The sequence below is a fragment of the Microtus pennsylvanicus genome, chromosome 9 (assembly GCF_037038515.1).
Source record: "Microtus pennsylvanicus isolate mMicPen1 chromosome 9, mMicPen1.hap1, whole genome shotgun sequence".
Taxonomy (NCBI): Eukaryota; Metazoa; Chordata; class Mammalia; order Rodentia; family Cricetidae; genus Microtus; species Microtus pennsylvanicus.
In genome coordinates, this window is record NC_134587.1 from 104,575,804 (window position 1) to 104,600,287 (window position 24,484).

The following is a 24,484-nucleotide window of genomic DNA, read 5'->3' on the forward strand; positions in this document are numbered from 1 at the left end:
AACACTACCCTTCCAAAGTACCATCCTCATTTCTGTCAGCCTTACTGAAACAATAAAAAAGGCATTTTAAGTATTTTGCCAGGACTGTCCTATAATATGTGAAATTAAATATTTTCAAGCCCATGTAATTTTCTGTAACTACATCTGTGCATAATCCAGACTGTCTCAGACCAGAGACCACACAAAGACAATCAACCCAAATTCCTGTTACCTCTGTCAGCAAACAGTCTGAATCTGTCAGGAAAGAAAGGAAGAAAACGCTTCTGCTCCATCTGCTCGGCAAAGTTTCATCCTCCCAGAGCTCTTTTAGCGGACTTCTGAAGCTGCTTCTGTGTGAGTACACACTGCTACACACTGACTCCACAGTGACATTCTCCCAGAAGGCCACTGGATCCCCTGGGGGCTGCCTGTGGGACAAGAACTTGAAAGCAGTTTATGGAGTCTGGCCCCTCTTCCCAGCCCTTCCTTCTACCAGGCAGCTTCCCTCCAACAGACCTGCTTCAAAAGTCCAGACCCAGTGAAGTCACACATGACCTCACAAACCTCCCACTTAACTCTTTAAAAGCCAGAGGAGAGCTAGTAACAGGGAGAAACAGTAGAGTTGTGTTTTGTTTTGTTGTTTTTTTAGCATAATTCGGGTGGTTGATGTTAATGGGTGTGTGTTCAATCAACACCATTCTAAAATAAAATACTCGAGCACCGTCTTTTATATAAAAGTGCCAAGGTTTTAGAAGTACTATGTTAAGAAGACAGACTTTCTAATAGTTCACATACTGAACTAGCCTACAAAACAGATTTAGCTCATTTATTTGAGAACTAGTGAAGCCATGAGATACACTTTGGTGGCTGGTGTTTTTTTCTATTTTCATTCTAGCTTTGTTTCTGTTTTCCTGCAATCATATTGTGAAAATATTTATTGCCCTTCTGCTCAAATTCCTCTTTAGTCAGCCACAGTTGTCAGACTCGGACAGCAACTGCCACAAAAGCATCAGCAGGAGAAAAGGGACAGAAGTAACTGAGCAATCTGATCCAGACACAGCCTCCAGACTCAACTAATGGATACCAGAGTCTATCAAAGCTCCTAAGGGGAAAGGGGACTAAGGTGGCTACAATGTTTTCTTTGCCTATTTTTCCTTTCACCTAGGCTACTTTGTTAAGGTAGGAAGAGGAGGAAGAACTAAGAGTTATCTTATAAACAAAAACACCTAAAATTACATACACACAAAGAAAATCTAGTCTGCATTTTCAAGAGTGATTCGCCAAAAAAGTTATATTATCCATATATCCATTTTTATTCCTAACTAAACACCAAGGTCTAGAGAAACATTCCCATGTTTACACAGGAAGCTGTGTGTTATGTAAGAGTAAGTGCACATTACCATGCTATCAGAGATAACAAAAATACTCCTATAAAGAAAACAGAAACAGAAATATAATGCATTCTTATAATGACTACTTCATATCAATTAATTGGTATATTAGGGCTTTAAAGTAAACAAATGCATTACAAACGTTGAGAAAAAACAGTGATATCACAGGAAACAGATGTTATCTCATATACAGTCTAAGCTCATGTGAAAAGACAGGACTTACTGTTGATAGACACGTGGACAATAGGAATGATAAACACACCAGTTACCCTGCCTGGAGAGGAAACGAGGTGAGCTCCAGGAACTATGCTTTCTCTCCTAAGCTGAAGGGTGAAGCCATGGGCTTATTATTTTCTTACTTCTTATTTTCTGCCCTGGTGGGCATGCCTACAAAATATTACCGAACTTGGAGAAGCTCTCCTGTGTGATGACTTCATTTTTTTAAGAGAAGCAGCACCTGTTCAGGATGGAGATTATCAAATAGGAAACGAAGTTTTGTTCTTGACTCCCCATTGCTAAAATTTAAGCAATGGCTGATTCTACCAGTCTCCATGTCTGTCTCTCTGTCTGCCTCCCTTTACCCGTCTTTCCCACCCTGTCTCCTACCCCAACAACCAGTCCCACATATCCACCTCTGGCAAAGCCTACCTCAAAAACCAACAGTTCCAGGACACTGTCTGTGACACCACATGGCAACCACCCGGCCAGGGCCTCAGCCTAGCTGCCGAAGCCCAGCACTAGAGCTATGTGTGAAGCAGCTGAGAACAGCTGCTCCTTCAGTTCCTGACTGAATGAAAATCAGTGTCCAGTGCATTCCCACTTCTCCAGAGGTTCTTCGGGGCCCCAAGTGAGACCTGAGAAGTAAGTATACCGCCTAGTAGGTGACATACCTAAGTGACTGCCAAGCGAAAGGCACTTCTAAGACTTTGTTTCACAGTATAATTCATTTATTCAATACCTCTTCTCCTCTCTAGCCTAAAGACTAGAATATTAATCTTGGCAAGAAAATGTCACAGTGTTTGTGTTAAGCTGAGGTTATTAGAGTATTTAAAATATAATAAAAAAGTGCTATTATTTACCGCCAAGACTTAGAATTATTATTACACATATACAATATAACACCATCTTAACGCAGTCCATTCACCTGGAATGACTTTGAGAACAATGGTAAAGATAATGCAAACACTATTATTACTGACTATATAAACTTTGAAGACTCACAACATTTTAGTAAATTGTTAACTCATGCCATATTGTTAATATGTCATCTCAAATAAAAAAAGTTAGAATAAAAAAAACAAGTTAAAAATCCACACACTTCACTATTAAACATATTAGTCAGCTTTCCACCACTGTGAAAAAGAATGCCCTAGATGCGGTGGCCACTAAGTGTTTTGGATGCTGAACAGGAAAGCTCTGCTGAGAACTATTGCCAAGTCAACAACAACTCTTAATTTCTGTCTGCAGAAAACTTATGACATCCAAAGGAAGAAAGGAAATAGTGTGTGGGGGAGTGAGGGGTTGGGTAAAATGCTAAATATATGCCCAATTGAAGTCAGGTTTACATTTAGTCAAATAAAATAAAAATAATTCTCAGATTAGTTCATTTTTTATTGTATTGTATGTGTTATATGTAATATGTATGAGGTCACATAGGGGATGACCAATATATGTAAGTCAGAGGACAGGTTTTTAGAGGGGGTTCCCTCCTCCCATCTTCCCATGGGTTCCAGCAGGCATCTTTACCCACTGAGTCAGCTCACCAGGTCCCAGAGAACTATTTCTTCAAAGACACTCCATACGTTCTCCCCTCCCACCACGAAGCATGGGTGCGGGATGTCTAGTGTTGTAGATATGGCATTGCAGGAGCTCTGATGAAAGAATTTCATTGCTTCCTCTGACCGTTAAATATTGCACTGGTGGGCAAGTGCCCGCTCAGTCAGCATTAGAGAAGCCTCCTCCTGCAGAGGATGGGAACAACAAATACAGAGACCCACAGCTGGAACACTCAGCCCTAAGTGGCTGTCTTTACCAAATCCCTCCCCTCAGGGCTCAGGAAACACTGAGGAAGAGGAAAAAGAGTGTTTTGCTCTCAGAAGACTGTAAAATATGAAGTCATCTTTCCTGAAAGAGAAGAATTCCTATTCTGCCTTTTTAAGCATCTCTGCCCCAAAGGGTTCCTTAGTCAGTACCAAGATACACTTAAGCCATATGTGGGGATGGCAGAGCTAATCTATGAGAATCTGGTGAGTGTTCAGAAGCATCTTTGAATCAAGGAAAATATAAATTACCTTTTGCGTCTTTAAAGTCACAGCTGCTGGTGTTGCTACCCTTCAGCTAGAAGGCTTTATCATGGACTCCATCAAGCATCATGGGAATGTCTTAGATCATTGCTACTGTCTGGGAGAACTGGTTTAGGATTAAGTCATCTGTTGGTACTGTTCCTTAGCTCATTGTGCCTCTGTGTCAGCACTAAGGGGTAGATAGGTTGCTCTTTGCAGACCAACTGAAGGCAACTGTAAAAGGCCTGTTTCGAGCTGAAGACTGCAAACACCAAAGTGCTTTTCTCTATATTTATCTAGTACACTCATGCAGAAATCCCTAACAGAATCTGTACAAAGCAGAAAGTTACAAGTTCATGTTTTTTCTAGAAAGATGCACCAACATTCTCAGCTTTCCACTTTTTGATTTTTTGAGGAAGTATCTCATGTAGGCTAGGATAGGTGAGCCTTGAACTCACTATGTAGTTGAGACTGGTCTTAAACTCCTCTTGTATACTGGGACGATACATGTACCATCTCTATGTATTTTGTTTGGGAAGCTAATTAATTCTGGATTTGAGTAGTAACATCTATTAGATTAGTTCAAAAAGTAAAAATCTTCATCAGCAAACAATAAAAAATATTGCCCTGAGGTGTAGACAAAGAATTGTTATAGCATCTCAACCCAGTGAAATGTTAAACATTAAAGTTTTTCATTTAAAGCCACAACTATTTGTTAGAACTTCTACCTCCACATCTTTATCATCTGAAGTTGTATTTCATAAAAGACATCCAAGGAGCCAGCATCTCAACTCTCAAACCAAAATCTGCAAAGCCCTTGTAAATCCACTTTGTATAAAAAACTAAGGATATACAATGTTCTACTATGTGAAGGTTCTACTATGTGAAGCCTTCCTCACTCATCCCTCTCCCATTGAAAACTACAAATCACGGGATGGGTGATTCCAACATCTCTCCAGCGACTTTTCAATCCTACATGCCACCAGGCCTTCATTAATGGCTAACCATTGCACTTCTCAAATGCAACATGTTCGAAGCTGAACTTGGGGAGGCGACTCCTACAAATACTGGTTCTGTCCTTAACTAGACATGGTAATTTCTGAACTCAGGGAGTCATCCATGCTTGAAATCTAAGGTCACTTTGACCAACCCCACCTGCCCCATACTGAAACACTCTTCCCATCTTTGTGCATTTTTTCTTTACCAAGATTTTTTCTTATCTATTTTCCTATGATTCTTCAGACAGTTACTCAGACCACTGTATAAGCCATGAACAGGCTAAAACTAGCACTCGGCAAATTCATACACCAAAAGTAAATAGGTGGTAAGGACAGCTCCACTTTACCCACAAGGAATCAGGTTCAACAAACAAAGAGCTGCCCAAGATTAAACAGCCATAAGTTCCGAGTTTATGGCCCACCCTCCAGCCCCACCCCACTTAGTGAGTAATCCTTAGTACAGGACAGCAGTGTCCGGGAAGCCTCTGGAAGCTTAGGGCTGGGAAGTCCTGACAGCTCTGAGGCTGAAGGCAGCTAGAGGCTACTGAGGAGCAGCCTGTGACTCTTCAGGCCTACTCTTCTAGCCGTGACCTCACTCACTGATCTAAGCATCCGATCCGACACTATTAGCCACTTGGCTGTCCTTTCCTGGTTCCCTTCTCCTTCATGTCATTTGTTACCTCTTCCTTTACAATAGTTAACTATCAATTTAATTTCCCACTTTGGCGAGATTCCTAGACCCTTACAAACAATGCATATTCACATCTACTAAATAACTAACAATACATACACCCCTGCTAAATAACTAAGAGTCTAAATTGGCTTGACTGACTGAACTCTACAGGAACCCTCAAGCTGTAAACTATGTAACTTCACCACCACAACCACTGAGAAGGTTGGGAAGAGAAAAAGGAGAAGGTCCTTTTCTGCAGACAAAGCTTCAGACATTGAAACTGTAGGGTTACTGGAGGCACATCCACCTACCACTATCCCAGGAAGCAGCTGCCTGTCCTGCTCCTAGTGACAGATGAGAAGGCCCGAGTCCCAGAAGCCTCCTGAGACACTAAATAAAACTAAAACTGTACTCTATCACCAGATAAACAAACACCACATTATTTCATTCTCCTACTTCAATAATTATGCATATTAAGATTCATTTCAGCTTTTAATTAAACTGGGACGCTAATTTTTTAATTAGACTTTAACCAATTTCTTTATCACTGTTATTTCAAGTTACATCTTCCCAAGCAGAAAGGCACTAAGGGAAGAAAAAGGTTACAGAAGAGAGAGCGTAGCATTCCATTTGAGAGCAAGGAGGACGAGGGGCAAGAAGAAGGGAAAAAAGAAGAAACCCACAAAAATCCACTTCAGGATACTGAACAGGGAAGCACTTCCCTCAGGCATATCAGCTGCTCACAGATGCAATTCACCTCCTCTGCCGAACTCCTATCCTGAGAGAAAATCTAAGAAGCTGAGATGTAAAACATATTTTCCACATAGCAAAGCATATTTTAAAGGCAGTCTCTTATAGTTGGAAGTATCAGAAAAGTTGCTGACAGATTCCTGTATTTGCTATCTCTCTGCCTCTGTCCAAACGAGCTCAACAGAAAAGGACATTATTCACCATGGCTCTCGGTGACAATGACATTTGTGTTTTGGGGTCTTCAGGTCAGACAGAACTTACTGGTTAGAGTTGTGGTCCTCGGCTGATAGGCCAGCGAGAGAGAAACACCCAGACACAAAGGCACCCATGGGGACATGTGTGACTTTACGTCTCTAATTATCCTTTCTAATTCTGGAGCCATGTGACTGGACTTCACAGAGCACTGCGGGAACCCTGGGGGCCTGAGGCTCCCCAGCTGGACCACTAAGGGAGGGGATGCTACTCTTTTGCATTAAAAATATTGCATTACATAGCAGGGCGAGGTGAGCTATTTCCTGCTGTCAGGCAGCTCCCTAGTCAGCAGACAGTCAGAGCATCCTTAGTGAATTTAACTATTCCTGTGCAAACTGAATCCAGGATCTCAGCAACTTATTTATATATAACACTTTTAAATACATATAGTCTCAAACAATGAATCTTCCCAGCTAAATATTGGAATATGACAGATCTAAGGAATTCTCTCTCTCTCTCTCTTTTTTTTTTTTTTGACATGTGGTAGAGTAGCAGGGAAATGCCATCTCCTCCTGCTACCAAAACTGAAAGAGGAAAGGAAACTTTTTACAGTGACCACCACCAAACAAAACAATTTCCCTAACACACACACACACACACACACACACCGCCAAACAAAACAATTTCCCTAACACACACACACACACACCCCGCCAAACAAAACAATTTCCCTAACACACACACACACACACACACACCACCAAACAAAACAATTTCCCTAACACACACACACACACACCCCGCCAAACAAAACAATTTCCCTAACACACACACAAACACACCGCCAAACAAAACAATTTCCCTAACACACACACACACACACGCACACACACACACACACACAAACACACCGCCAAACAAAACAATTTCCCTAACACACACACACACACACACACACACACCTTTTAGAGATACAGCATAGGATCTTTCTATGCTCAAATCACTGTCAAATACTGCCACCGAAATGAGCTTTAATGAGAAAGTAAAGACACATATTGAAACCAGAGAGAATTTAAAAATATAGCTAGGCAATACCAAAACAAATACATTTTTATTTGGTTCAAAATACTTGATACTGTTCTAGAATCTACCATGAAATCATTATCAAGGATGCCTATGATTTAAGGATCACTTTGGCAGAACTCAAGAAAGCACAGACTCTGGAGCCCATCACTTTGGACAATGTTCAGTGTGCCACCTGACACGGGTGATCTTGATCAAGTTACTTAACAGCTCTGTGCCTCAGTTTCTTTGTCTGATAAAAGACATTATTAGCTCCTTTCCTTCTCCCACTTTATGAGAATTAAGCATCATATCTTTACTAAATAAATAACAGCTTGGTCTACGTGTGATATAAAAGCATATTATGAGAGTGGCTACAATACACTTGAAATATTTTCTACTAGCTGACCACTAATACTTTATGCAAAAAGAAAAAGTCAAGAGGACTGGGCCTGTTTCCTCAACTAGTCTATGAGATATCAAAGAAACAAGTTCATTAGGAAATTCAACTGTTATGTCCCTTCTTTTGTGACTTTTCGGAGTTCACTTTAGCCAGTGTGGCCAGACCTCCAGCTCATGAGCAAGAAAGAGAAAGGGAAGCTAATGCAGATGGAATGCCAGGTCTGTGTTTTATGTTTTCTCTATCTTCTTCTGTAAATATCAAATTTATTAATCAAGTTGGAGAAGGTTCCTTTCCTTGAATTCTACCCTTTGACCCTCATGCTTGGTTCAAAGAAGTCACTTAGGTTAACTGGAATTCTGTAGTAGGCTCAATACCTATCTGCTTCCATACTCTGTAGGGGTTGTTCTGATGAAGAAGCAAATTTGACAGGCTGCTCATTTGGCCGCTTCAAAATTCACAGAAATGCATTTATTAAGGACTTGGTTACTATCTCCTCAAATTATGACCATTTGTAATAAACACACACACACACACACCACACCACATCATACAAACAACACTAACAACAAAAACAGTTTAACAACTAGTTTAGTATAAGTTCTTGAAAACGGACCAATTCAGACATCTGTCTGTGCAGAAAGACTAGAGAACAAAAAGGAAATAATTGTTCTATGAAAGTAGTAATCATAGAAAGGCCTGAAAGTACAGGACAGAGAAAACACTCATCTACGAGTGAGCATCTTAAAACCAGTCCCAGATTCAGGCACTACCAAGTCACATGGCTTTGGGTAATTCCCCAGCCAAACCAGGACGCCAATTTGTTGTTGTTATTGTTGTTGTAACTAATGTTCGATATGGTCCTTTCAAGTTGTAAAACTTTATCATCACCTTGAGCCCAAAGAACACTGAACAAAGTGTTCTCAGATACTTCTTTTTTGCACTAGGATTTGGTCTTTTTGCCCTAGGCAGGTGACCCAGCTGAAATTTTACCTCTGCCCAACAGATGACATTATTTAATCTGACATAGCAATACACGAGGAACTAGTACAGTATTCCCAGCGCTCAATTCTGCCCATACTAAGGATTGGGGCCTGGGCTTGACAATTTTGTCTATTTCACACAAGCCAGAGTTTCCTGGAAGGAGGGAAGCTCAGGTGAGGAATGGCATCCCTAAGATCTGGCAGTAGGCTGTTTTCTTAATTAGTGATTGGTGGGGGAGGGCCTAGCCCATTGTAGGTGGTGCCACAATGACCAGCCTATTGGTGGTCCTGGAAACAAGCCAGTAAGTACCCCCCCCCCCAGCCTCTACATGAGTTCCTGCCCTGCCTTTGCCTTTGATGATGAACTGTTACATGGAACTGTGATTAAACCCTTTCCTCCCCAATTGCTTTCAGTCATTGTGTTTCAGCACAGCCACAGTCACCCTAATTAAGACAGCACCTATACTAATTGATTATTAATATTAATTAATTTATTAATTGATTATTATTGATATACCAAGTGATTATTATCTCTTCCGCGAGTGGGCACAGAGGCTACAGAGGAAGTAGCCTTTCATTCTCATCTTCTGGGCTGCCCACTGGCTCTACCCTGCTACCTTCACTGACACCTTTCCTGTGGCTTCTGTGGCAGAGGTCACAGCCCGAACCAGCTTAGCTCTTCACCTGATTGTATCTGCAATATAAACAACTCCATATGCCCCAGGAAGTTGGGCTGGAGATACAGTGAACTATTTTGCACACGTGTTCTACAGCGTGGTACTTCTGAGATTCCGCGTGCTTGTCATCCTCTGTCTCCCCATGACTCTAGTCACCACCACCTATTCCACAGGAGAACACAACTACAGTACTGAACGGTGCTGCTTCTGAATTTGTCCCTCCAAAGAGCCATGAAACCATGCTTCCAACACGAGACAGACTGTTGGAAAAGACAGCTTTCCTGGAAACCTGCAATGTGAACAGACTTTTAAAGAGACCAGCATTGACATTTCTCATATACCTTTAAAATGCTTGTCCTCATTTAACCTTCCGAACACCACCATATATACCATATTTCAAAATGAAATTCATAAAACTTAGAAGGTATAGCTTTCCCTTCCTCTGACAGAGATGTTAAATGCCAGACAGAGGAACTGATGAGGCAGGCAAAAACAGGAGAAATGATAGATATCTGTAAGTAGACATAAATAATGGACCCTATCAAAGTTGTCATTTTATATCAAGATGGACGTCAGCGTTCACAGAGAGAGCAAATCCTTGCCAGTGTGAAACAAAGGCTTCCTCCATAGCACCAGCACTGCCTGCAGTGAGCAGCACCAGCCTGAACACCAACAGTACCCATTCACATGCAGAAAGCCAGGAAAGGCCCCAGTTTGCCAATCTGACAAGCCCTAGGGTGTAATTGTCATTCTCTTCAATGCCAAACTTACATTTACTCACAACATTTGCTTACATTGACAGAAACTAACCAAATTCATTTAAAGTACATACTAAATTCATTTAAAATTTCTCAAAGAGAGATTACTTCTAAAAACAAAAACAAACAAACAAACAAAAACCAAAAAAAGAAAAGCATGAAGTCAAGGAGAACGGCAGGGCACTGTTACCTTCCCCAGAAGGCAATCTCTTGAGGGCCTTTCGTGTAGACAGAGTTAGCAGAGTCATGCAGTCCCAGTCCATTGGTGATCCCCGGAGAATAGCCCATCACTATCCCGCCATCTGCTGACACACTCAGGACATCCTGACGTCCTCCCACAGAGGTCCTCTCCAAGAACTGGCCGCCTTCTTTAATGCGCTGCTGGATCATAGGAGTCAGCGGCATTTCAAAGCTAAAATAGCTGTCGGGCTCTGAGTACAGCGTCTCCAGCGACTCTGCACTGTAGTATAAGGAGGTGCTGTCCAGGATGGTTTCAAACTGGCTGCTGTACACATCAGTGGAATCCTCCATATACCCGGGCCCGAGAATATCATCCTCTCCTCCTCCCCTAAGGTGCTCCTCTTGTTCGAGAAACCTGGAAAATTAGTAAAAGTGAAAATTTTCAGTATTAAGTTAGTTTTTTTTCCTCTTCAATTTCTTGCCTTCAACCAACCATATTAAAAAAGACAGTGTTGTATAAATGTAACTGTTATATCCATTAAACTTACAGCTTAATAACATATTTGGGGAAAAGGATATGAAACCTACTCAGGTTAAAATACTTTCTCTTGATTATTTTATATGTATGATGTATGCATGCGCCACATGCATTTCTGGAGCCCACAAAAGTTAGGAAGGGGCATCAGATCCCCTGAACCTGGAGTTATGGATGGCTGTGGACCTCTACGTGAGTACTGGGAATTGAACCCAGGTCCTCTGTAAGAACAAGTGCTCTTAACTACTAAGCTAAATCTCCAACCCAAGGTTAAAATATTAACACACATATCACTAATCTGTAAATAATTTAATAAAGTTTCAAACTAGTTTCCTACATCTTTTAATAGTGCATACTTGGAAAAAAATAGTAATTTTCTTTTTAACCAGCCATGTCCAGATCATGTAACTATCATCATTAATTATAAGAAAAGCATATAAGTATCATGTAAACTTGATACAGTAAACAATCCGTAAAAATGCACTGCACTCTCCCTGGCTACTTCCTGGTTTGAGTGAGACCAGCAGCTCTGGGGAAGGAAGCTGTCTGAATCCAGCTGCTGCCCTCTGCTGACATAAAGCAGAACTGCAGAGACTTTAGGCTCGCAGCAGGGAGTAATCAGTCCATTTCTAAAGAGCTAACAATAGTTGTGCTCTTCCCTGGAGAGGACTATGTCTCTGGACCTTTGTATTCCTGAGTTGCCTTTAGTGCTCTGGGGAGGGTTAAGGTCTCCTGGTCTTCTCCACCCCTGCTCCTGTCCACATTAACATGTCTATTGTTGCCCTTGTTCAGCTCATGCTTAATGCAGTCAGGTTCATGAGATGTTCTGGGTGTACCTTGACATTCCTACCGATGAGTCATCCGGTACCATATGAGGTCAACAATGATACATACAAGTAACATTATATAGATTGACCAGTCGTATTTATGTATTTAGAAATACCCATGTATATTCCATATATGCAATATATATTCATCTAAGAACAATTAATTTTTTTAAAAAAGAGACTGGATTTCAAAGAGAGCAAGGAAGGGTACATAGGAGGGTTTGGAGAGGGGAAAGGGAAGAGAAAGCTATCTTCTTAAAAAAAAGAATTTTTTAAAAAAAGCTGATAAACATGGCATTTGTAAAGACAACCACAATCATAAAAAGCTAGATACAACTTGGACATGAATATGAAGGAGTGTGGAATCAATGTTTGATGTGAAGAATTAATATCCAGGATGGTCTTCAAATATTAAGATGAACATTCAGACAACTTAGACAAGTCAGTGGTCAGAGCAGCAAGTCAACATTTAGAAAACACGGGACTGATTTATAGCAGCGTTGCCTACTTGCTATGCAAGTTTAGGTAACTTTACTTGGCCTCTCTGCACCTCTGGTTCCTATAAACAGGAAATAAAGCAGAAATAAGAAGTATCTATTAAATGCCTCATAAATGATTCTTAGGTGTTACCAGAATCCGCACTCAATGGTATGACGGTCTTTGTTCGCACTAACTTACTGTAATTCCACTGTGTACCAAATAATTTTCCGGGCTTATACCTCTTAAACTTTTTCATTGGTCTTTAAACAAAACAAAGATCCTGTACAGACCTCATTGCCCATTTTCTGTCTGGCTAACTGCCTCAGTTCTCAAGTCTCACTTAATTAGCGTGTTTACAGAAAGATCTTATCCAAGCTGCCACCTGAACCAGGCTCTTTCTTTCCACTCAAGTCTATCTCTCCAGTAGATCTCCGTTCTTTTCCCTTCACACTACCTAGAAAGTGCTTATGTGGTCAATTTGTATATTTAGCACGGAAGTCCACAGACCAGGGATCTCATATACTTTCCCCACTCTTATGTGCAGCTTCTAACAGGGTCAGGGACACAACAAGCAACTTGAAAACATTTCTAGTCAAAAAAGAAAGGGAAGGAAAGGGTGTGGGAGCAATGGATGGCTAGTCCAAACAGCACTGAAAGCGCACATTTCGCAGGGATGTAAAGACAACAGCCATTTAGCAAGGCTACCTTTCATAGAAGTCTAGGGGTTTTGTGATCCTAAATGGTCACCCAAAAGGAACATTATCTTAAATGGAAAAGACACATACATACACACATAAAACACACACACACACACACACACTCCTTTAGCATATTTTTAGCATATAAACCAGTGATTCTCAACCTTCCTAAAGCTGCAGCCCTTTGGTACACTTCCTCATGCTGTGGTGACCTCCAACCATAAAACTATTTTTGTAACTACTTCATAACTGCAATTTTGCTACTGTAAATCATAATGTAAATGCCTGGCTTTTCCAATGGTCTTGGGTGGCCCCTTTGACAGGTTGAGAACCACTGAGATAAACTATAACATGTGTTATGAAGACCGACAGAAGAAAAGGGCATCAAAGTACATTAGCACAGGACACAACAAACGACTTGTCATAACAATGGTCAGGCATGATCAAAGGCACTGAAGAATGATAGCCGTGCCTTCCATATAACCAAGCTCTGAGGTGGCGCAGATGACAGAAACAGAGAAGGTCAGAAAATACCAGGACATGTAAAGTTTACTTAGCTAGGCCACACATCAGAACGCATGCCATTTGTGAAAAGAAGGAATTTGTCTGTGCTATCATGGAACAAGTGAACTGGAGTCTAGTCTACCTCTGATCTGAGATGGCCCCTCAAGCCCACACCTCTCTGTGCACACAGGAAAGCGGCCTGCACTGTAGCCTGCATGCATGCTGCGCTGCACACTCTATGCAGTACACTTCCTCTTCCTCAGAGGAAGGTACAGATGGGCTGCCATCACCACACAGGACATGTCAGTAGTCTTTCGTGTTAAAAGCACATCTGCGAGGTTTATTGTTCCTGGTCTCTTCAGCATTGCTCCCCTGGTCCTTGTCTAACAGACAGCTTTATTACATGCTGACTTCTCTGTCTTAGAAACGCCTAAATCAAATCCTTTCTCTTCCATTCTGTGACAACAAGGGCAAGAAGTATGGCAGCCCTTCCATTTATGCACAGGGATACATTGACACTGGTATGAAACCAGACTATAACAATTCCTAAATATGCCATTCTGATACATGCATACCTATGATAAAGTTACTGCGTATTAGCCATAGTAAGAGATTTAATAATCATAACAAATGGAACAACCGCAACAGTACACTGTAATAAAAGCTATGTAAAACATGAATTATCAATTTCTAGAAATCTCCATTTAATATTTTTGAATGCCACAGTTGACTCCAGGTAGCACAGTGGCTGCAGGCACAGACAGTAATTTTCTAAGGCCTGGTCCAGGCATCATAAAGCATGGCAACTCTCCCGCTCACCTTTCTTTATCTCCCTGAATGTCAAGGTTCTTCTCAAGGTGTTCTTTGCTTTCCCTCAGGAAGACTTCATCCTCTCCACTCTCACCAAGAGGCACAGGGGACAATGTCCCTACGCTCGTGCCAGGCCTTGCTGAAGGAACTTTCCAGGTTTCATCCCAGACATTCCCAACTAAATTAACAGAATTGCTGCACAAACCAGCAGCTGAGCTGTAATGGCTTGGCCCTTTGGCAAGCTCCTTGCTCACAGGAGAAGCTGTCCTTTCTGGTGTTGTCTCAGTGCCTACAGGATGCTGGTTCTCCGCCTTCTCTCCTGTCCACAAAATCTCTACTCCTTGAAACTCTACATGTTTGATCCGGCCTTGACGACCCATGAAGCCACCAGAATCACATCCTCTAGGGTGCTCCCTTACGAGATCAGACCTTTGATCTTTCAGAACATCAACTCTGTCCACAGGGTTATGGCTCCCTCTTGAGCTCCGCAGGGAGGACACAGGACATACTGGCTCCTGTATACAGAGAGGCCCTTGTCTCCTATAATTAGTTATCTGCGACAGTTCTGCCTGAGCTTCTTCTGGTAAGAGTGCAGTGAGATCCTCCTGGATGTTCAACGAAACATCTGTTGGTACTTCCACTGAAAGAGGTAAATCCGGTGATTTTCCTGGGCCAGCAGGGAATGTTCTATGGGCTCTCTGTGGCTTACGACTGGCAGTACTCAGCTCTTTATCCACCTGCTGAACTGAAAAATCAGCATCTTTGTCCAGTACCTTTGTAGCCTGAAATGTTCCTGAAGCTATTCTGGCTTCTGTAGCTTTCAGAGCAGAAATTAAAGAGTCAATAGCTTGTAAACTTTGTTCCTGAGGGTGACACTGAGAGGCATCATTTGGTCCTTCCGTAACACTGTTGAGCACAGAGTCTTGACCAGCAAGAAGGTGGACTGCCTGCTGCTCTGGCGAGCAGCATGGCAGAGACTTTGCATCAAGGTCTAGAGAGGCTTTAAGGCCTTCTCCTCCTTCTTCCATGGTCCCATATTCTGGAAATTCGTTTGTGACAGCTGGTGGCAGTAAAGTGCTTCCTCCATGATCACCTAAGAATGGAACAGAATGGAAACATGACACCAGAGTCTACCTCATATTAATAAATACCATACATGCTAGGTTCTTAATAATTGTTTACTATTTCTTTCTGTTCATCCCTGTAACACACACTTACTATAACCTGCAGTGGCCCCTTCTATTCGGCCTACATAAACATCACAGAAGTTTCTACGTAGGAGGAGGCAGTCTAATGACTTACACCATATTAATCCTACTTCTTAGGAAATCCCAGAGATGAGACTATAGTAACTCAGTTCCTTCATACGTACAAATATTAAAATTATGGCAAGTATCATTATCCAAATACCACTGGTGAAATAATAAATATTGATGTGGGGCAGCCTTACAAATAAGCCATGACATCTGAGAGAAGACCTCAGAAAAGGCAGTATTTACTTCAACTCCGTGAAGATTTTCCAGCTAGAAGTCTGTCCCTCCCTGTCACTGTCTAGGGACGGAGACATTTGTAAACTTCCCTGAAGAGTGACAGCAAAGAGGAAACACACGCTGCTAAGGGATTTTAGGGTTTCGACTGTGTAATTATTTTGCTTTTTTTTTTTTTTTTGGATTTTTCAAGAGAGGGTTTCTCTGTGTAATAGCCTTTCTTGACTGTCTTAGAACTCACTCTGTAGACAAGGCTGGCCTTGAACTCACAGACATCCACCTGCCTCTGCCTCCCAAATGCTGGGATTAAAGGCATGTGCCACCACCACTTTATTTATTTTCTTAATTGATAAATAAAAGTTACATAAATTTTTCAATATAATTTGACATCTATATCATTGTGGAATAACTAAATTAACCTTACATACTGGATATATATATATATATGTATATATATATATATATAATGCTAAAAATACTTAAAATATACTCTTTCAGTAATTTCAAGTACCCATTAACTGTAGTCACTATATTGTAAAAGAAATTTCTTGGATTTATTTCAAACTGAACTTGTGTATTCACTGAGGGATATCTTCATAACCCCCCCCCATTGTCCCCAGCCTGACGGCCACCATTTTACCTTTTGTTCCATGAGTGCAACATTTTGAGAGTCCACATATAAGGCTACCAACTGCATAAAATTTAATTGTATCATATGATAAATCCCAGTATATAAAGCAAGGGAAAATGTGTAACTAGAATATTTATTACAATCAATAAAATTTATATTTCCCTATTAAAATGAGACCCAATATCAGTCAGTGAGACCTGAGGATAGGAAAATTCCGATACATGAAACCTTTAAATCAAAGTTTTTACAGGTAATAACTTAGGTCAGAATCCAACCTCCCTCTGAACTTGGCTTTTGTTACAGGATCAGGAAAAGCCTCATCTATGGTATACTAACTTCTGTTTTATGAAAGAGAACTTTTGCTGTTTACCAGCCGCTGCAGAGCTACAAGCTTCCTCTTTAGAAAACAGTTAATGGATATCTGACTATACACACATGAGTAGCACGAAAGACCTGGCCAGGGCATCAACAAAATGGAGTAACTTGAGAGCATGTGTTTACTACAACATATAGTATTCCCTGCAGACTAAAATTTGGCAAACAGTATTCATGAGCATATATGTAGTTTTGTATTCCACCTTGAGCAATTTGAAATATATTTCCAACATTAAGTTTGAATCAAATAGTATATAATCTCAGGCACATCCTTGAAGTACTTACAGATTCTCATGATAAAACTAGTAAGACATACATACTTTCCTAACCCTGAAAGGAAGCAACTTTCCAAACCTTGGTTTTAGAAAGGAAGACAGCTAAACAATTGGATTGACATTTTAATTGTTTTCAATAGAGAATACAGATGTAGCCTCTAAGTGTTTATATTTATATGCAAAGTAAAATGCTACTCTCTGACCTAATCAAGAGAACCCTGTCTGCAAAGAACAGGGGTACATGCAGAGGTACATGGCTGCCCAGGTGGTGAGAAGTGACACTTGACTGCTTAGCCCTAGAGGGGACATTTATACTACCCCCTCTAAGGTTCAGGAATCTTTGCAGAAGAGAGGCAACAATAGGCTTAGGCGCCAAAAGACAGGGAAAGGGATAAAAACTGCTGCCATCTGGGCACATCATAATATCACAGTAGCTATGCCCCTCTGTAATAGTTTACACAAGACTGGGCCTCTCAACAGTCAATCATGGATAAGGGAACAGGACTTCTTGGCCTAACCCTGCCTGATCAGTTATTGGCTACTGATGGATTCTGGGATGGGGCAGTCACTGTCTTCGGTTGTAGACCCAATGAGAAGCCCACCAGGCTCAACAGATAGTTCCAAACCCATGGCCACACAAATGATCCCAGTTAAACTCAAAGCAACAGCAAAACAAAAACAACAAAGTAAGCCTTGAATATGGAAAAGGAACCTTAAGAAAGGAGTAATAGGGTGGGAGACTGATGAGAAGGTGGGGGCTACAACAATCAGAATGCACCTTACACATGTATGAAATTGTCAGAGAAAAAAAAATTCAATAAACATTATAAATTTTAGCTGTGCATGCTAGGACAAGCCTTTAATCCCAGAACCCAGGCAGCAAAAGTAGAAGAATCACAGTGAGTTCAAGGCCAGGCTGGTCTTCATGGCAAGTTCCAGGCCAGTCGGGAAAAGATAGTAGAACCTGTCTTTAAAAAACAAACAACCCAAAAAATGCTATATTTTTAAAAATAATATAGTCTGACTTTTGAATTTTCCCTTTTGATATTATGTAATTTTAAATATAGTCATAAAATTATGCAATAATTGCCACTTATCATCCTCTATAAAATAAATCCCCATATCCATTAACAATTACTTTTCACTGTGATTTCTCCTCTGTCCCTACTAAGTGCCAGCCTTTATATCTATGGACATAAGTATTCTGAGCACTGCATATAAGCACATTCATACAATATTGGCGTTTTCTTCTCACTTATGCCACAACAACACTGTGTTCAGGAAGATTCAAGATGCAATATGAGTCAGAATTTTATTACACTGTTTCATCAAATTTCATTTAATTACATAGAATAAGACATTTTCTTTATTCACTCATTAACTAACAAATATTTGGGGGTTGTTTCCCTTTTGGCTATTATATATAACAAATTTATACATAAGTTTCTGTATTAACATATATATTTTAAGTTCTCATGGTTAAGAGTGGAATTTATGGTCAGCTGCTGAATGTATTTCTCACGTTTTAAGAAGGTGTGGACGGGCTTTCCAGGACAACTGGACATGTTGTTCTGCTGCCAGTGTGTCCAGGTTCTCCTGGTTCTGTGTTTGAGCATAGAGAGCTCCCTAAAGGTGTAAAGTGACCTTTACCGTGCTTCTGATAGCTCTGCTGACTACTGATATGGAACCCTTGTCATGTGTTTGTCATCTGGACGGCTTCTTTAAAGACCTGTCTGTCCAGATCTTTTGTCCATTTTACAATTGCTATGTCTTTTTATTATTTAATTATAAAAATTCTTCTAAACATCTTACGAGTTGTCTTTTTACTTGATTGGTAGCATCTTTTGAGTTACAAAAGTTTATAATTTTAATGAAGGTCTAACTTACCTGTTTTTCTCTGGTTACTTATCTTTTCGTTATATGTAACAAATCACTATTTTATCCAAGGTTAAAAAGATAAAATCCTGATTTATTTTAATAGCTTTTCTAAGGCTAGCTATTTTGGGTTAATCTTTGTGTAAAGATGGATTCAAGTTCATTCTGTCGCATGTGGACATCTAGCTGTCCTGGTGCTATGTGCTGGCAAAGATGACCCTCCCTGTTCATTTCATTGCCTTGATGTCTTCATGACACCCAGCCGACCAACACTGTAAAGCTGTATTGCAACTCTGCACCCTATCTCACTGAGCTGGATCTTCATGCCAGCACACCATTGTCTTGACCACTGCTGCTCTGCGATAGATAAAGTGTGGAACTGGGGGAGTCCCCCAACTCTGTTCTTCCTTTTCTAGACTGCTCTGGCCACTCTGGGTCCCTTATATTTCCTATATAAATTTTAGGATTAACCTACCAGACAGTTGGGATTTTTAACAAGAATAGCAATTAATTGATAGTGCACTGTATTCTTAGCCATATTACTATTACATGGGCTGTCCTCCCTTTATTTCATCAGCAATAGTTTTATGAATAAGTTTTAATTATCTTATTAGTTTTATTTTATTTCTATTGACAATACTGAGTGGATTTCTAAAAACTACATTTCTGAACTGTGCATTCCTACTGAAGTACATTGGGGTGCTATTACTACTCTCACAGTCAACTACCTTGCTAACCTTGTGGCTCAGATCTCATAGTATTTTACACATTTCTTGAGGTTTTCTACATGAATTACCTTGTTGTCTGTGAGTAGAGAGGTTTGCATCTTTCCAGTCCCAACCTATCTTTTCTTTATAGTCTCTCAGCTCCCCTTCCAATGGTAGCTCGTTGCTTCTAAACTGAAGTACGGTGTCAGACACCATACCTTGAAAAGGTTTTAATTCTTGTATATACTGGAAATAAAGTGAACCACATGGCCATTCTGAACTTTATGCACTGTCCTTTGCCTTTGTTTAATGTCTTTTTTTACTTGACACATTTCTTCTCATCTCAAATGATCACGTTATTTTTACCCTTCCAGATCTAACTCCAGTTCACTACTTTTAATTAAACCTTTCTTTGATAACCAACTCTTAAAAGAAAGAAAAGTACTTTCCTTCACTGGAAATGCCAACAGAACTTTAGCTGTTCACATACATGAAACCAGAAGCATAGTGTTAACTCACATTTTAGGGTTCAAACAGCTACGACTTTTAAAGATGCATTATTTTATTTGTGTATATATGCGTGAATATCTGCTATATCTTTTTGAGTGCCCCCATCCCCTGGGAGCTGCAGAGGCAGTTGTGAGTCCTCCAGCATTGCTGCTGATATCCAAACAGTTCCTCTAAAGGGGCAGAGGGGTTTTTAAACAATGACCCATTTCTCTATCCTCTGAACAGCTACAATTTTTAATCTACCATGAAGTATTTTAAGAAATTCTACCATAGGGATACCAAAGTCATACACACATTAAAATCCACTATGTGAAATCCATTCAGAAGAACAAAGAAGTGTTAGCTGACATCTTCTGGAAGCCTACTTTGTCCCAACAGCTTAGCTTTCCATCTATAACAAGCATGCAAATAAGCACTGGCCCAGGGAAGTAACAAGAGAAATAGAGAAATGGGCTCTCAAAAAATATGGTAAATCCTTCTCCACAATTGCAGGAGATTTATCAAAATGTCATTCAGAAAGAAAAAGGAAAAACATCAAGTGTAGGAAAGGCTTGTGATGCTTGACACAACTTGGCCATTGGTCCAAGGAAATGAGAAAGTAGAAAGAAGGATCCTGCAGGACTCCTTGCAGGCTCTACTACTCTATAAGCTCTCCTGGTCTAAGATTACTTTCTAGAAAGATCTGGTTTAAGAAGTTTCATTTACCTTTCAGTAAGTAAAGACTGGCACAGACAGTCAAGGGCAAATAATAGTCTAGGGGGCCAAGGAGCTAACGGAGAAGTGCAAACAGTCCAGAGCAGCCTCCAACCAGAGACAAAACCGAGTCTTCAGCTTTACCAGCAAAAATTGGTGGGGAAGATTCAAATGCCACTAAGTAGTGAGGTCACTGCTTTTAATAGTAGTAAAGTTAACAAAAATAGTAAAAAAACATTCTTCTATCTGGAGTAGTTTCTACAGACAAACCACTTTCATGGGCACCACACAGAGCCCTTCAGAGAACAGTCACAAGACATAGCAGGTCTTCCATGCAAAGGAAGGAGCCTTTGCTGTCACACTGCAAGAGCTGCTTCCTTTTGTTGTTGGTATTTCTCGTCACCAGTGCCATTAACAACAAACAAAACACTGCAAAATATTAATCCTGACCTTTACCATGGAATCTTGTATTTATCCCATGGAAGTAATTCCTGTGGAAATCATTATACTTCTATGATTATCTCTTAAAAGGAAAGAAAGAAAATAAGCAAATTTTTATTTTATTTTAAGGTTTTGCTTTGTTTCTCTGCTTCCTTTCGAAACATTGCCCCAGTTTTCGGTACTCGTTCACTCACTCAGCAAACCTTTCTACCTATAACCTGCTATGTGACAAACAGGGAATCCAAAAGCACACTGTCGGACATGAAGTTTGCATCTGAGGCAAAAAGAGACATGAGTGGCAAGTGAAAGATGCCCAAAGGGAGAAAGAATGGCCATAAACAGACTCAGGATAATCAAAGGCTTGAGCATGAGGCAGAGCACATGCACCAGGGACTGGGTCGAAACAAAAACAGCAGAGCTGCTACCCATCAGGGTGTTTTACTTCATCTCGCTTCCTCTGCACCTAACTGGTTTCCACATATCCCACCAAAGCCACTGCTGCCCTCATCTACCTGGTATGGACTGTCTCTCCCAAATTAAGCTGCACCCATCCCCAGTCTGATACTCACATAAGACCCCAATCAACATTTCTTTCGGCAGAAAGCCTTACTGAATTAGTTCTGCCCAAATCTGACATGGGGATTGGCTAACTATTAAAAAGAGCTCTAGCGCTTACCTGAATATAAACCACATACAGAACTGGAGGAGCAGGTGCATGGTTTAACTGCACTTCTTCTTCCCTCTTAGAAGAATGTAAATGTAGTCTAAAATATATGTAGGAGAGAAGTGAACGGAAGAGAAGTTTCACTCGCTGAAGAGCTACACTAGGAGGAAATTTTATTTCACTCAAAGTTTTCTATCTGAAATCTTACCTACTACCTTTATATTTGGCAAAGCTTCCAATAAATTATGTTTCATAGTATTTGGTAAAGTTACTTTCCTGTGATCTGTAAGCCCACTGGCTTTAAATTTAATTTAATACACTGAGAAAGAAATAGGGTAATTTTAGTGTTAACAAGAACATTTTAGCACTGCTTCACACTCTGTATTAAGTATCCATCTGTTTCTGCAAGCCAAGGAAAGGACTGCAATAAAATGATGGAATAGAAGCACAATGTGTTTCAGTGGTGAGGAAATGAGCCTGTCTCACAGACTAGCCGCGGACAGACTATGCCTTCCTAGCATGCTTTGGGAGAACCAGTATAGGAAATATGCTCTTCCACTCTGGCTAGCAAACTTGCGAGAAAATGGTTCCAAGAAAACCAACCCACGGACCATTTGGCTCATGTACCAGACACTTGGTCACTGAAACTTGAAAAAAGAAAAGCAGCTTTCTTAAGTGTTTCTGAGCAGCAAGACCTGAGCTTCCCCAGGTAACATGACGGCCACAGCCAGCCAAGATCCTTTGGGGATGCACAATTATGAATTGTACACACTTGTTTCCTGGGACCTGGGCCCAGTAGATTTTAGGAAGAGGACCTAGCTTGTTTTTCTTTGTCACCATTAGAATATAAAGTCCACAGGGCAGTTGGTCTGTTCTTCGCTATTATATCCCTTACAACACTAGAGCCTAGCAAAATGGCCATTTTGTTGTCTAAGTGAAATAAAGAATGTCATAGAGTCAACCAGATGTCATTTAGGAGAACTCAAGGCAATTTTTTTTAAATGCCTCCTTAAATACAAGTAAAACATGACACATACTCCTGATAACCCAAGACCAGCCTGAACAGGGAGTGCTGGAAATTCAGAGAGCTGTCCCAACTTAGAGTAGGCTCATCTTTTCACCATCTCAGCCAGGTTCTCTTGTGTACTAAGTACGAGTTAAACACTGGGAGAAGAACAACATAGAAGATCAGAGGACTCCTCCCATCAAGGGCTCATGAGCCAGTGATTCCTTCTGGACACAATGCCTGCAGACAGAGTTTACTGGGTGGTAAAGATCAATTAAGACAACTTTAGCTACATTTCTAGAATTTAGCATGATGCTAGCCAGGCTGTTCACATTAAGCAGAAATTTTACAACTGACCACCCAGTAAAGCCTGTATTGATCAATATAATAGCCATATATGCATCTGACCACTTAAACTAACTGCATTAAATGAGATGGCTCAGCGGGTAAGAGCACTTGCTACTCTTTCTAGAGGACCTAGGTTCAATTCCTAGCACCCACATAGTGGCTTACAGCCCTCTGTAGCTCCAGTTTCAGGGGATTCAGTGCCGTCCTCCGGCCTGTATAGACAGCAGGCATGCATATGGTGCACAGACATACATGCAGGTACAATACCTTTACCCACAAAATAAAAGTAAATAAACCTAGAAATTATTTAAGTTTCAGTCAGTGTTCCATATACATCACTAGCAGCTCTCAAACTACTCTGAATAGACAGATCATTTCTGATGAAAGTCTGATTTGAAAGTGCTGTCCTAAAGCTTTGTACTCAGTTTGACCCTGAGACAGCAACACACACACACACACTCACACACACTCACTCACACACACACACACACACTCACACACACACACACACACACACACACACACACACACACACAGGACAGCACACATGCACTGCTCAGACTTTCCAAGGCAGAAACTTGAGGGCTTCACACAAGAGACTTAATGTGGGGCTATGGAGATGGTCCAGGGAGCAAAAGTGCTCACAGTGCAGGCACAAGGACCTGAGTTCCCTGACACATCAAAAGCCAGGCGTGGGGGTGGAGGGATTGCTCAGTGGTAACAGCACTTGCTGATCTTGCAGAGGACCTGGGTTCAATTTCCAGCACACACATGGTTGTTCACAACTGTTTGAAACTCTCATTCCAGGGAACCCCAATGTTCTCTTCTGGCCTATGCAGGCACTGCATGAATATGACACGCGCACGCGCATACACACGTAGGTAAAGCATTCACACACATAAAAATAAATACATCTTTAAAAATTCAGGCTTGACTTGGCTACACATGCCTTTAACACCAAAACTAGGGGACGGACATATGTGCATTTTTAAATTCTTTTACATGCATTTATTTATTTGTCTGGGAGAAGGCATACTGTGACATGCTTCTAGAGCTCATAGGACAACCTGCATAAAGTATTTCTCTTCTGCTACCATGCGGGTGGGTTCTGGGGATGGAACTAAAGCCATTAAGCTTGGCAACATATGCCCTCGCCCACCGAGTCACTTCCCTGTCCCAACAGGAAAATTCTGAGAACTTAGCATTCAGGCAGGCTACCTAAAAATGGCAGACTTCCAGTTCAGACACCCCATTTCAAGGCATGATAAGGCCGACAGCAATTGAAGCTTCTGT

At 40.9% G+C, this 24,484-nt stretch overlaps 1 protein-coding gene across 5 annotated transcripts in view; it reads right to left on the minus strand.

The window, feature by feature from the left end:
- The window catches only part of Psd3 (pleckstrin and Sec7 domain containing 3), a 537,529-nt gene that overhangs the window by 248,427 nt on the left and 264,618 nt on the right, over positions 1–24,484 (minus strand). For 4 of the 5 annotated variants that reach the window (XM_075986909.1, XM_075986910.1, XM_075986912.1 and 1 more), the window contains 2 exons: positions 14,189–15,272; positions 10,336–10,740 (listed from right to left, as the gene is read on the minus strand). In XM_075986909.1, coding sequence (XP_075843024.1) covers positions 10,336–10,740; positions 14,189–15,272 — 1,489 coding nt within the window. Of the gene's footprint in view, positions 1–211; positions 510–10,335; positions 10,741–14,188; positions 15,273–24,484 lie in introns of those variants that run through there. The other variant, XM_075986913.1, reaches the window with a different exon arrangement.